Below are 14,734 nucleotides of genomic sequence, written 5' to 3' on the forward strand. Positions count from 1 at the left end.
ACAGTGTCTGCAGACTTTTCGTGTTTCACACCATGGTTGGAGATGGCTTTAAACACATTTGGGAAAAATAGGTTACTGCTGAGTATGGAGTTCAAATTGTTGGCCAGTTGCTCGCAGGGAGAAACTGGAGGTGCAATTTGTTTGATTTTTCATTCTGTCACTGGAACAGAGAGTGAAAACATTGTCTCAATGTACACATCTGTGTTTATTAGTCACAGATTCTCCAGAGAGAGTCATGATGTTGGGGATATGGGTAACTGATGAGAAGTCAGATAATGACAGATACAGTACTTCTAAGATTTTGGCTCCTGTTGTTCCTGTCCAATCAAAAAAACTCTTCAGCAAACATTAACTCATGTTATCGTATCTTAAGAAAATTTGACATTTTGAAAAGGAAATTGTTCTGTAGCAGATATATTTTCATCCCTCTCCCTGTCAAATTTCCTTAGACGATTTGACTGCATTGCAATATCACTGGTTTTAAAACCATGAAGCGTTACTACAGCAGACAAATGGGCCATTTGGCCCTTCTAGTCTGTGCCAAACTATTTTTCTGCCTTGTCCCACTGATCTACACCTGGACCATATCCTTCCAAACCCCTCTTGTTTTAAGTTTTTGGTCCCTCTGCTAATTTTAGGAGATTCTTAAATTGCATATGGCCATCTGCACCTTTCAGGTTCATATCCAAATAGTGGTGTTAACTCAAAAAAAATGGACCAATCCAGCAAACACCTGTATTTTCAAAACTAATTGCATCTATAGTAGTAATGTAGACAATGCACCATTGGCACCTTTAATGGACTGAGACGAACACACACCTTCTGATTCAAGGCTTGAGGGAGCCCCAGCTGACATTGCAGTGACCTCTCAGAGTCTCTGTCCACAGCGCCAGATACCTAAGGCTTCTGAAAAACAAGGCAAGTGCCCCCAAAAATTATTTAGCAAGAAGATTGGACTCTGTGTAAATAATTATAGAATCAATACTGCAAACTTGCACATTTGCAATGTTTGTGTGGTTGAGTTCATAATTAAGGTAACGGTACATTTTACCAGCAAATCAATGAGGCATATTAGTAACGTCTGTGCAGAATATTTACTCGAATGGAATACAACAAAAACTTGTCAACTGTAGCATTATTTATTTGCAGATCCATTGAGTGCAGCCTCACTTTTTTAGACATGCAGCACGGTATCAGGCCATTCTGGCCCACGAGCCTATGTTGCCCCAAATACACCCAAATTGGCATCAACCCCCATATGTCTTCAAGGGTGTGACGAAACTAGAATGCCCCATACAGACATGGAGAGAATGTACAAACTCCTTAGAGACAGTCCCAAATTTGACTCAGGTCACTGGCGCTGAAATAGCGTTGCACTAACTGCTACGCTAACCATGCCTCCCATCATAAATTCCTTTTTCTAATGTTCAGTTGGTATTCCCTCCGGAGGATTGAGAATCAAACATTTTCTGTTTTCTGGACTCTTCAATTTGAAATACCATTTTTCACGTCTCATTCAAAATGGTCTACAGCCAAGGTGTAAAATGTAGTAATTCTTGTAGTAGGAAATCCAGCAACCAGCTTTGCATGGAGCACTGACTCAGAAGCAGTCTGGTAACAAACCAGGTAATACTTTGTTTTAATTTTGTGTTAAATGTTGGATCAAGATGATTCTTGAGAACTCTGATTCTACGAAAGAGTAGAATCTATGTAAATCAGCCTTGGTCCAGTGTCTCATTCCAAAGGACAACATCCTCTGACAGTGCACCATTGGCACCTTGAATGGACTTGAGACGAACACACAACTTTCTGATTCAAGGCTTGAGGAAGCCCCAGCTGACATTGCAGTGACCTCTCAGAGTCTCTGTCCACAGCGCCAGATACCTAAGGCTTTTGAAAAACAATGCAAGTGCCCCAAAAAATTATTTAGCAAGAAGATTGGACTCTGTATAAATAATTATAGAATAACAAGAAAAAAAATACAGCTATAATTTTCTTAATGTTAACATGATCCTCAAATATATTAATTCCTGCTGCTGAATGTAATGAACAAAGATGAGGAAAGGTGAGAATGCTCTCTGAAATGAGCAAAGCAAATTAGACTGTGATACAGTGGCTGCTTTCCCTTGAGTGAAAATGTAATTCTATAATTCAGGATTGGAGAAAAGTGACAGCAAGATGTGTTAAATGATCTTGTGCCATGCAGGAGAAAAAAACATCTATTTTTGTGTGCTACAAAGGAAGCTGTGCTCGTGTCAGCAGTTGTTTTGCGGTCTTTCAGAAGTAGAGCTGTTTGCATTCTCGGGATACTGCAGATTCTTCTCTGCAACATTAACAAACTAATAAAGTTTTTATTTAAATTGATTGTTTCAATATCACAAGTTGTGGAGGATCAGAGTAGATACTTCAGAAATGTCACTTAGAATTGATATTGCAATAAATTTTATTTTTGTTTATAATAATCTGTGGGCAAGCTCGCTTAGACTTTTGGCTTTCTTCTGTATCCTGGATTTGGTGCACTGGAGCTCTCTGTTCATTTGTGTGTTAGAAAATGCAGTTGTCCTTCCTGTTCTCCTGGGATTAGACCACCACATGATTCTGCCTTAGATGGAGTCCTTTTTGTGGCTTGTCAAGTGTCATGGCACTTGAATCTTGGAGATTCTATATATTCCTTGTCAGGTGTGTCTACCTTGCCAAACCACAAAGATTCACTAAAACTTTGATAATATGGCATCGGAATATTTGGAAACTTTTTTTTTAAAATTTTTTATTTTTCACACCATAAATCACATTAGCCATGATATACACTATTTCTTTTTCACACATATACAGTGACTTTTTCTCCCCCCCCCCCCCTTTCCTCCCAAACCAACCCCCACCCCCCCTCTCATCCATTTTAGGTATACAATCTAGGTTGCATTAAGCCAGTCAGACAATGTTGTCATTCAACAAAATTACACCAGAAATTCTACTGAGTCCATTCTTTTCTTTCCTTCTTCTTCCATCAACTTAGGTAATGTTTGTCCCCGGTAGGTTTTCGCTATTGGGAATATTTGGAAACTTTGATGGTCATGCTATTTTTGGATTCTGGAACACAAGCTGGTGGACCAGAATGCAATCGGGGTGTTGCTTTGGGAATGTTCAGTCAGAGTCAAGGTCAAGAGCACCTACTCCCTTAAAGCTCTCTGGGAAATGTATTACAGTAAACTTTTTTAAAAAGTGAACTAAGTTTATGTTTTTGTTTCCATGTTTTATGCTGTGTACAGTTTTTTTTTGCACTACCAATTAGTGGCAATTCTGCCACACGTGCAAGAAAAATGTATCTCAGGGTTGTATGTGATGTCATGTATGTTCTCTGACAATAAATCTGAAATCTCAGTTTTTGAGTAGTAATGGGAGGTGACATCAGTGGTCTGGAAAATCTGCTGATCTGGCACCACCAAATCACAAACTCCCTGCTTATTTTTTATTTTTCACACTATAAACCACATTGATCAAGATACATACATTTTCCTTTTCAAATATATAGTGTCGTTTTCTCCCCCCCTCTTCCCATCCCACCCTCCCTACCTCCCCTCCCATTCATTTAAAGTTCAGAATCTAAGATACATTAAACCCGTTGTCACTCAATAAAAATAAACAAGAAATTCCACTGAGTCAATTCTTTTCATTCTCTTCTCCTTCTGTCATTTTAGGTGGTAGATGTCCCCGGTAGGTTTTCTCTATTATGTTTCATGTAAGGCTCCCATATTTGTTCAAATATTGTAATATTATTTCTTAAATTATATGTTATTTTTTCTAATGGAATACATTTATTCATTTCTATATACCATTGTTGTATTCTCAAGTTATCTTCTAATTTCCAGGCTGACATAATACATTTTTTTGCTACAGCTAGGGCTATCCTAACAAATCTTTTTTGTGCACCATCCAAATCAAGTCCAAATTCTTTGTTTTTTATGTTACTTTGGAGGAAGATCTCTGGGTTTTTTGGTATATTGCTTTTTGTGATTTTATTTAATATCTGGTTTAGATCTTCCCAAAATTTTTCTACTTTCTCACCTGTCCAGATTGCATGAATTGTTGTTCCCATTTCCTTTTTACAGCGAAAACATCTGTCTGATACTGTTGGGTCCCATTTATTTAACTTTTGAGGTGTAATATATAGCCTGTGTATCCAGTTATATTGTATCATATGTAACCTCGTATTTATTGTATTTCTCATAGTTCCTGAGCATAACTTCTCCCATGTTTCCTTCTTTATCTTTATGTTTAGATCTTGTTCCCATTTTTGTTTAGTTTTACCATTTGTTTCCTCATTCTCCTTTTCTTGTAGTTTAATATACATGTTTGTTATAAATTTTTTGATTATCATTGTGTCTGTAATCACATATTCAAAATTACTTCCCTCTGGTAACCTCAGACTGCTTCCCAATTTCTCCTTCAAGTAGGATTTCAGTTGGTAGTATGCCAACACTGTATCGTGAGTTATATTATATTTATCCTTCATTTGTTCAAAGGATAATAATTTATTTCCCGAAAAGCAATTTTCTATTCTTTTGATCCCTTTTTTCTCCCATTCTCTAAAGGAAAGGTTATTTATTGTAAAAGGGATTAGCTGATTTTGCGTCAGTATTAGTTTTGGTAGTTGGTAATTTGTTTTATTCCTTTCTACATGAATCTTCTTCCAAATATTGAGCAGATGATGTAATACTGGAGAATTCCTACGTTGTACCAATTTTTCATCCCATTTATATAATATATGTTCAGGTATCTTCTCCCCTATTTTATCTAATTCTAATCTAGTCCAATCTGGCTTTTCCCTTGTTTGATAAAAATCTGATAGGTATCTTAATTGTGCGGCTCTATAATAATTTTTAAAGTTTGGCAGTTGTAAGCCTCCTTGTTTAAAACTCCCTGCTTATTGAAGATTGAAGGTCATTTTAAATAATTTTTTTTGTGGGATTTGGAGTGTTTATCTGGAAATAAACTCCTGTTATCCGGAATCCAATCAAATGGCAAAAAAATCTCAAAATAAATAAGTAAAAAATAAAAAAGGTTAAAATTATTATGCCCCACTGTTACTTTGCCAATTACACAACACACAATCCCAAGCAACCAGAAAAATTCACTTAACCGGCATCTACCAATCCCCATAAGTGCTGGAAACAAAGAGTTTTAATTTCTCTTGTTTTAATGTGTTAATTAAGGAGCAAACATTGATCAGGACAATTTCTAAGAACTCTCCTTTGAGAAAAGAGTGGAATCTATATGAATCCGCCCTGAGTCAGTGTCTCATTCAAAAGACAACATCCTCTGATTAATTCACCATTAGGACCATTGCCTTGGATGGCCTGAGAGTTAAACACATTACATTCCAATTAAAGGCTATAGAGTTATTACCTGGTGTAAGGCTGTTTATTTATTACATGCCACATTACCCTTTAGAAAGTGATGATGCGTCACCTTGTCGAAAAGTCCTTGTGCTTCCAATGCTTATGGCTTGGTGGAACTGTGGATTAAGTGTTCATTTTCATTGGACTTACTTTCCAGTGGGATGTTAATGAATCAGATGAGTGATAGAGACCTTGCTAACTTGCAATGCTAGTCATTACTAATACCTAGCATTTTCTTAGAAATTGCAGATTTTATTTAATTTATTCCTGGTGAAGTTTAAATTCAGTGGCTTCCAGAATGGCTGTAGATCTTCTGTTCAGAAATGTTTGGATTTCCAACATTATTTTCCTCTCAAACAGGAGCTTCGTTGGTTTTGTGATGACCTTGAATGATTAGTGTAAACTTGCAATTCTCTGGGCCTTGTTGACTGAAATGGTTACACCTGAAGGTCATGGAATCGGAGTGAAAGGTGGAAGATGCTGTGATTGTCATAAAAACACGCCGAAATGCTGGAAGAACTCGGCCGGTCTGACTGCATCCATATATTACCAGGATTTCGGGCCTGGGCCCTTCTTCAAGATGTAAGCAAAAAGCAGACAGGCATCTGAATTTAAAAACCAGGAGAGAAAGGGAGAAGAATGGAAGGGGGAGGAGTCCAGACCAATAACACCTCATCTTCCATTTTGGCACCTTCCAAAAGGATTGTATTAACATTGACTTCTCTTGTTTCTTTTAAACCCCCCCCCCCCACTTCTTCCCCTTGTCTCTTTTCCTTTAATTCTGAATCTCTTCCCTTTCTCTCTGACTCTTTTCACTGAGATAAAATCAATTCTCACCTTTCCTCATCTAGCCAATTAACACCTTGGCTGTTGGTCTGCCTCTTCCATTCTTCCCCCTTTCTCTATTTCTTTTATTAAGAGGCTTGCCTGCTTTTTGCTTATATCTTTAAGGGCTCAGACCCAAGACATCGGTTATATATACCTCCAATCGATTCTGCTAGATTGGCGGTATTTACTGTGTTTTTATTATGGATTCCATTCCTTCACTCTTGCAGGCAGTGTATTCTTACATCCTTTGCCCAATATTTTCCATGCTCCACTCTTGGCCCCACCTCCCGCTGCTCTCTTTGTGATCTGATATGGTAACTCGGGTATGCGGGGATGGAAAAAGCCACAGAGTGGCAAACCTGGCCAAATTCATCCCTACACTGACCTATCATCCATCTATATGAGATGCTACCTCGAAGGCAGCCAACATCGCAGAGCACCCCCATCACTCTCGACACGAAGTCTGACCTCCAAGTTGAAAGGCTGTTTTTCGCAAAACAGATATTAGGGTCATGACCCTCCTCAGACCACACTGACTGTAAACTAGCCTGGAACCACCAAATAATCTGTTGCACAACTGAAGCGTCCCTTTTTTTCTTGAATTAACTGCCACTGTGGATGTTTATCTGGTCTTTGATATTAATTACCTGTATGGCCATTTTCAGCTGATCCCAGAGGGTTCAGGAGACGTGTCCGTGAGGCAGTTTGCATCCTTGAGCTTTGCTTGGAGGTTTGCCTGGAAGTTTCCTCTCACTGCGTCCGACTGCAAGTTTCCTCTTTCTGGGCGCTCCACTGTTCTTGAACTTTGGCTTGAAGTGAAGGTTGACCTTGCAGCGAACAAGCCAGTGGTCAGTGTGGCATTCCACCCTGGGCATGACCCTGGTGTGGAGCACATCTCATTTGTCTCTTCCTCGCACCAGAACGTAGTCCAGGAGGTGCCAGTGTTTGGATCGGGGATGCATCCAGGTAGTCTTCAGGCTGTCTCTCTGCTGGAAAAGGGTGTTAGTAATGACAAGCCGCTGTTCTGCATAGAGTTCAAACAGGAGGCGCCCGTTGTCATTGTACTTGCCGACACCATGCAAAACAGGGATGTTTATCTGGTCCAGACCAATAACACCTCATCTTCCATTTTGGCACCTTCCAAAAGGATTGTATTAACATTGACTTCTCTTGTTTCTTTTAAACCCCCCCCCTCTCTCAATGGAGAGAGTACTCAGAGCGGGAGGAGGTGGGAGAGGAGAGTAAGAATGGAAGTTGCTGGACAGATGGAATCAGTTTATGGAAAAACAGCTTGTATGTTTGTCTCAATCAGTCAAAATCTTCATATACTTCTGGACAAGGATTCCTGGCCAGGTTTATGAGTCTTTGCCGACGTGAGCGTTGAAGTCGCCAAGGATGACAACCTTGTCGGCTGTAGGGGTGCGTTGGATGAGGTTGCGCAGATCAGTGTAGAACTTGTCCTTTTCTGCTGGTTCCACCTGAAGGGTTGGAGCATAGACACTGATGAGAGTGATGCGTCGCTTGTTTTGAAGGGGGAGTCGCATGGACATGATCCGGTCAGAGTGGCCTGTCGGGAGGTTTTCGAGTTTGGAGGCAATGGAGTTCTTGACCATGAAGCCAACACCAGATAGGCGTCGTTCAGCCTGAGGCTTGCCAGACCAGTAGAGTGTGTAGCCCGCGCCATGTTCTTGGAGGCTGCATACATCTGCAAGGTGGACTTCGCTGAGAGCGGCTATGTTGATGTCGAGTCTGAGGAGTTCATGTGCGATGAGGGCAGACCGACGTTCAGGTTGGTGGCTGTCAGCCTTGATGTTCCAGCATGCTAGCTTGAGCATGCCAGCATGCTACATCACCTTTGTTGACCTCACCAAAGCCTTTGACACCATGAGCAGGAAAGGGCTTTGGCAAATACTAGAGTGCCTGGGATGCCCCCCCCCAAGTTCCTCAACATGGCTATCCAACTGCACGAAAACCAACAAGGTTGGGTCAGATACAGCAATGAGCTCTCCGAACCCTTCTCCATTGACAATGACGTGAAGCAAGGCTGCGTCCTCACACCAACCCTCTTTACTATCTTCTTCAGCATGATGCTGAAAGAAGCCATGAAAGACCTCAACAATGAAGACGCTGTTTACATCCAGTACCGCAAGGATGGCAGTCTCTTCAATCTGAGGCGCCTGCAAGCTCACACCAAGACACAAGAGCAACTTGTCCGTGAACTACTCTTTGCAGACGATGCCGCTTTAGTTGCCCATTCAGAGCCAGCTCTCCAGCGCATGACGTCCTGCATTGCGGAAACTGCCAAAATGTTTGGCCTGGAAGTCAGCCTGAAGAAAACTGAGGTCCTCCATCAGCCAGCTCCCCACCATGACTACCAGCCCCCCCCCCCCCTCCCCAACATCTCCATCGGGCACACAGAACTCAAAACGGTCAACCAGTTTACTTACCTCGGCTGCACCATTTCATCTGATGCAAGGATCGACAAAGAGATAGACAACAGACTCGCCAAGGCAAATAGGGCCTTTAGAAGACTACACAAATGAGTCTGGAAAAACAACCACCTGAAGAAACACACAAAGATCAGCGTGTACAGAGTCGTTGTCATACCCACACTCCTGTTCGGCTCCGAATCATGGGTCCTCTACCGGCATCACCTACGGCTCCTAGAACGCTTCCATCAGCGCTGTCTCCGCTCCATCCTCAACATTCATGGGAATGACTTCATCACCAACATCGAAGTATTCGAGCTGGCAGAGTCCGCAAGCATCGAATCCATGCTGCTAAAGACCCAAATGCGCTGGGTGGGTCACGTCTCCAGAATGGAGGACCATCGCCTTCCCAAGATTGTGTTATATGGCGAGCTCTCCACTGGCCACCGAGACAGAGGTGCACCAAAGAAGAGGTACAAGGACTACTTAGTCCTTGGTGCCTGCCACATTGACCACTGTCAGTGGGCTGATATCACCTCAAACCGTGCATCTTGGCGCCTCACAGTTCGGCGGGCAGCAACCTCCTTTGAAGAAGACTGCAGAGCCCACCTCACTGACAAAAGACAAAGGAGGAAAAACCCAACACCCAACTCAAACCAACCAATTTTCCCTTGCAACTGCTGCAACCGTGCCTGCCTGTCCCGCATCGGACTTGTCAGTCACCAACGAGCCTGCAGCAGACGTGGACATACCCCTCCATAAATCTTCATCAGCGAAGCCAAGCCAAAGATATTAATTACCTGTATTTCTGTTTTGGCATTTTTTAATTTATTGTATGTAATTATTTTGATGGTGTGTGTTACCTTCCTGTTTGCTGCCGCAACTAAGAAGTTTGGTGCATCTGTTCATTGTATTTAAGTAGATGGCAATAAACTCTCATAACTTATTCATTATATTTTAAATCTGTGCCGTTGCTATTGAAGCATTTACTCATGAGAACAGCTCGTCTGTTTGGAGGAACATCCAAAATGCTGAGGCTGGAGACTTCAGGAAACCAAAAGAGGATGAAAGACATCAGGCAATTGTCATGGGGTGAAATATCAGTGTTCCAGAACCCGTTACAGTGACTCGTGGGAAGGGGAGATAACAATCATATCAAGGTGTACCAAGTTAGGAAGGGGCTAAGATATGGTACTGTGTTGGACAGAAGATGGGAGAGATGGAGAGACGACTGTGAGGGGAGAGGTGAAGAGACACTGTGAGGAGGTGGTGGGAGAGATTGAGAGCACTGGAAGGGGGGAGGTGGGTGAAATGGAGAGAGTACTCAGAGCGGGAGGAGGTGGGAGAGGAGAGTAAGAATGGAAGTTGCTGGACAGATGGAATCAGTTTATGGAAAAACAGCTTGTATGTTTGTCTCAATCAGTCAAAATCTTCATATACTTCTGACAAAGTCAGAAGCAAAGAATTTTAATCATCCACATCTGGATAAACGGAGGATAGAAAATGCAAAATAAACTAAAACATGAAATCTTGGATATTTTCCCATGAACTATAACCAAGACTCCTCCTTTCCTCAAATGCCACTCTCCTGAGGGAGATGTTGACTTTTTAATTCAATATCGACTTTGCATAATTCTGTGCAGTTTAATTAAATTTGCCCGTTTAATTAAAACAACCTGAACCATTCTGTCTTTCTCAGAGGTAACTGTTTCCAGTTTGCATCTCATCCATGTGGAAGCAGGCCTTTGCCAAGGTGCTGCTTGTGTGGGTTGAATCAGATTTTAGGCAGAGATGGATGGAGAAGATTTTAACAACGTCTTGTTCTCCATTATTTCGAAGGATGGTACAATTGTGAAAGATGCTGTCTGACCTGTTGCACATTTTCAGATTTCCAGTAACAGCAGCTTTTTACACAGCAAAGTCTATTTATAGTCCGTGCAAAGTATGGAATAAAGTGCTAACTGAAAAAATTTTCCAATTAAATTTGAAAAAAATGCATTGTGCAGTATTGTTGTCTAAAATCTGAGTCCAACACTGCATTGAGATTTTCTGGATTGAATGACAGAAGAATGACCAAACTTTGTTGTCAGGCCAAGAATAACATTGCCGTTACATGTATCTTATACCACAAGGGGATGTGGTGGGGATTAAACTGAGACTTTGGATGGAGAAGGAGAATTTTTTTTTAACGATCAAAAGATTATGAAGTTTCAATTTAATGATTCAGGGGTCATGTTGAGGTTTGAGGTTGGGTTGGACAGATAGCTGAAAGAAACTGATATGGAGGCAGCAGGGACTTGAGCATAAAATGGTACGCGTGTGATGCTGAGGGTAGGGGATCACGTGTCCAATTGAAATGTTAAGCAACATATTTCCTGCATGTAAGCAATTCCGCATGCTATTTTAAAGAAGTTCACAAACAATAATCACTCTGGTCATAATTACCTCTCTGCTTGTGGGAGTCGTGGCCTGGTCATAATTACCTCACTGCTTGTGGGAGTCGTGGCTGTACTACAGGAACTTCGGCAGCGTGATTAGTACAATGCTTCCCACATTTCAAAAGTGTACAGGGTGGATAGGTTAATTGGTCACGTGGGTGTATTTGGGTGGAAGGGGCTTGTGGACCGCGTTAAGGGGTGGTAACTTAATTTCTTCAATCTCTAAATTTTACAAAATGAATGAAATTAAACTTAGCTTTGAAAGTACTCTCACCGTATTTTGCTTTGAACTTAAGTGCTTCTTAAATGAAGATTAAAGCAATGTTTTTGATGTTGTATGGGAGAAGCTGGTTCCAAGCAATTCTCGGTTAAGATAATAATTGATTGCAGTTGGAACCAGGGAAGATTCTTAACAAAAGTTAAAGGCCAATTTATGATATCTATTTTCCATAAATATATAATACTAACACTTCAAGCGGACTAACAACTGTGTCTATTTTTGGAGCTTGTCCTTTTAAGTTATGAATGCTGAGTGTTGGTTTTCGTTTGAGTATTTAGGATGATCTTGGAATCAATGATGAGGCATTTGCCCAAATTTCCATGAATGAGCCATTTGAATGGAATTGTGTCTGAAAGATGGGTGGGGTTTATCGATAGCCTATTTGATTGTACAGATGCTGCCCTTATTTTTGGAGTTTAGCGAGAGATTTTAGTTTGAATTATTTTTTATTGTATCAATACAGTCCAATCATTTTTCACAGTTTTTAAAAACTGGGAAATAATTTGTTTAGTTTTGTCTGTGTTTCTTAAATGTTGACCATTTTTCTCTACCTCATGATTTCAGAGATTCACCAACTTTTGGAATAAATTCCAACAAACCCGTAGTTTTGATTCCTTGTTCAAGATTCTCCCATTCGTGGAAGCATTTTGAGAATTGTGTATTTTGAGAATTGTGTATTTCAATAAGATCGCCCTTCATTATTCTGAGCTCAAAAGAAAATAGATGTAATTTGGCTCCTCTTAATTGGACAAATTAACCCATTAGGCCATTTTAAAAATGTTTGTAATTCTCAAAGAAGGAAATCTTTAATGGACTTAAAATACAATGTTTTTCTTTTAGTACTAGTCATAAATAGCATCTGGTAGTGTGGTTATGTTAGGGGTTTGAGTTTTTCTCCTCTACTATTTCTTTACTTTTTTTTAATATTATTAATTTTTTCCAAAAAAAGGTATATACAATTTGGAATGAATTATAGATATGATTTACAGTTTATGTATGTTCGTGATATATGTAATAACTTCAGAATCAGAATTTATTGCATTGAACGTCATGAAATTTGGTATTGATAGTGCAAATATACATATTATAAAGATCTTACAACTTTTACTATAAAAAATTATAATAAATAATAGAGCACAAAATGTGAGGCAGTGTCTTTGGTTCATTGATCATTCAGCAATCCGATGGCAGCGGGGAAGAAGCTGTCCTTGCACCTTTGAATGCTCGTTTTTAGACTCCTCTACCTTTTTCCCGACGGTAGCAGAGTGAAAAGGGCATGGCCTGGGTGGTGGGGCTCTTTGAGGATAGAAGCTGCTCTTTTGAGACACTGCCTCATGTAGATGTCCTTGATGGAGTGAAGGTTGGTGCTTGTGATGTCCCTCTGGAGTTTATTTTTGTCCTGAGAGTTGACACCTCTATACCAGGCAGTGATGCAACCAGCCAGAATGCTCTCCATGGTATACGAGTAGACATTTTTGAGAGTCTTCAGTGACATATGAAATCTCACAAAGTATAGCTGCTGGTGAGCATTAACATGGAGGCTCCAGGACAGATTCTCAGAGATGTTGACACCCAGGAATTTGAAGTTCTTGACTCCCTCCACTACTCCTTCCTTGATGAGGACTGGATCTTATTTAGTTTATGTAACTGTCCATACTGTCTTATTGAATTGTACCCTATTTGTTTGTACAAGTTCTTTATTAAAATCAATAAAAATGTCAGAGTTGGGTTTCAAAATGATCTTCAAAGTTTAGGTCACTGTGTAATAGGATATCTCTTGTACTTTATTTTTTAGGATTGGGTGGCATAGTGAATTTGCATTGATCAGATTTGGAGCTGAATTGAATGAGAATACAGATGAGGAATCAATACGACAGTTGCTACTGCTTGTTCATGTTTATTTAGTGATTGTACAGTCATGACACTGGTGCTCAAACATCCTTTAACCAGACCATAATTTTTGAGGTTGACAAATGGTGGAGCAATTTATAGAATGACCTGTAAAATATCTTAATGTGGGAGACAGGAAATGCAGAAAGAAAGTTGTCATTTGCAGATGTGCTTGTGGAGGATTGATTTGTTGGTGACCCTCCAGTTTCTGTTGGCTTCCTTGAACAATTGTCGGAGCTTCAGTGTGACTCACTGACAAATGTTCTGACTTCTTGTTTTTCAGGTATTATAAACCCGAAGAATCCAAAGGAATCACCAAAGACCTTCAGCTTTGATTACTCCTACTGGTCACACACTTCGGTAAGTACCTGAACTAAATACACTCCCGTAGCAAGATCACCATCCATTGCTGTTGATGCCTGGTCTTTACACGTTTATTGAAAAAGTAGGTAGTGGAACTTTTTGTTCCAGAAGCGCGACACTGTCTTCCAATGGGTCTGGGGTTGTTTGTTTCAGTGGGCTATTGCTTTCACTGTGTTGTATGCATGCAACTTCCTCCCCTTGTGTCCATTTACTCCATCTGCATTCTGATTGGATCATATATCGGCATCGTTGAGAAACACTACAATTCTGAACCTGATTTCAACCCAATTGAAACTGAAGGCAATGAATCAGTGGGATTTTCTCCCCTAGCTGGCTGTGGAAACGAGCTCATTTGGAGCATGTGTAGTTGAGCTGGATAGACAAGATGAACATGGGAAACTGGCTCAGATGCAGAAATGAGGGCCATTGTAGATCAGCCATGATGATATTGAGTGGCGAGCAGGTTTGATGGAGTGTGGCCTCTTCCTGATCCTGTTTTCTAGTGCTCTAATGATACTTCCTCTCCTTTAAAGCACCGTGGAAGAAATTTGAGAAGGAGTTGACAGATCTTGACTGATTGTAGTTAGAGAAAGTGGTTGGAATTTGTTTTCGATAGTTCAAGGAATTGGGGCACACTTGTAAGCATGATGCCAAAATATGCAAAGGAGATGGTGAGGACATTTCCTTGAAGCCAGAGCGTAGGAGATGAAGAAATGGAATTAATCAAAGCTTTCACAAGGGAATTGGATAGAAACTTGGGAAAGAATAATTTGCAAGCTGAGAGAGAGTAGAGAAATGATTTGATGAGAAGGAGTGCAGAATTTAATTTAATAAATTTTAATGGTACAGCAATGAAACCCATGCCACTCAATTACACCTGATTAACCTTGTTTGTGGGCTTTTTCAGATATAGCCAGCCTATCCTTAATTGCCCCAAAAGGGTGATGAACAGAAGATGGTAGGATTAGGATGGGCTACCTGGGTCCTTGTAGCTGCCCATCATTCAGTCTGGCCATGTCTGATCTTTAGGGAGTTAAATTCACTTGTGTGGTTTCTTTAACAAGAAGGAAAAACAATGCACTGCACCAAAATATCCGCAATACAATGACT

The 14,734-nt window shown here is 40.5% G+C and overlaps 1 protein-coding gene across 14 annotated transcripts in view; it reads left to right on the forward strand.

Moving 5' to 3' along the window:
* kif1b (kinesin family member 1B) overlaps nucleotides 1-14,734 on the forward strand; it is a 222,730-nt gene that overhangs the window by 62,116 nt on the left and 145,880 nt on the right. For all 14 annotated transcript variants that reach the window (XM_069918476.1, XM_069918472.1, XM_069918462.1 and 11 more), the window contains one exon: nucleotides 13,545-13,621. In XM_069918476.1, the coding sequence (XP_069774577.1) occupies nucleotides 13,545-13,621 (77 nt within the window). The remainder of the gene's footprint in view (nucleotides 1-13,544; nucleotides 13,622-14,734) is intronic.

This window comes from Narcine bancroftii, chromosome 2 (genome assembly GCF_036971445.1).
Source record: "Narcine bancroftii isolate sNarBan1 chromosome 2, sNarBan1.hap1, whole genome shotgun sequence".
Taxonomy (NCBI): domain Eukaryota; kingdom Metazoa; phylum Chordata; class Chondrichthyes; order Torpediniformes; family Narcinidae; genus Narcine; species Narcine bancroftii.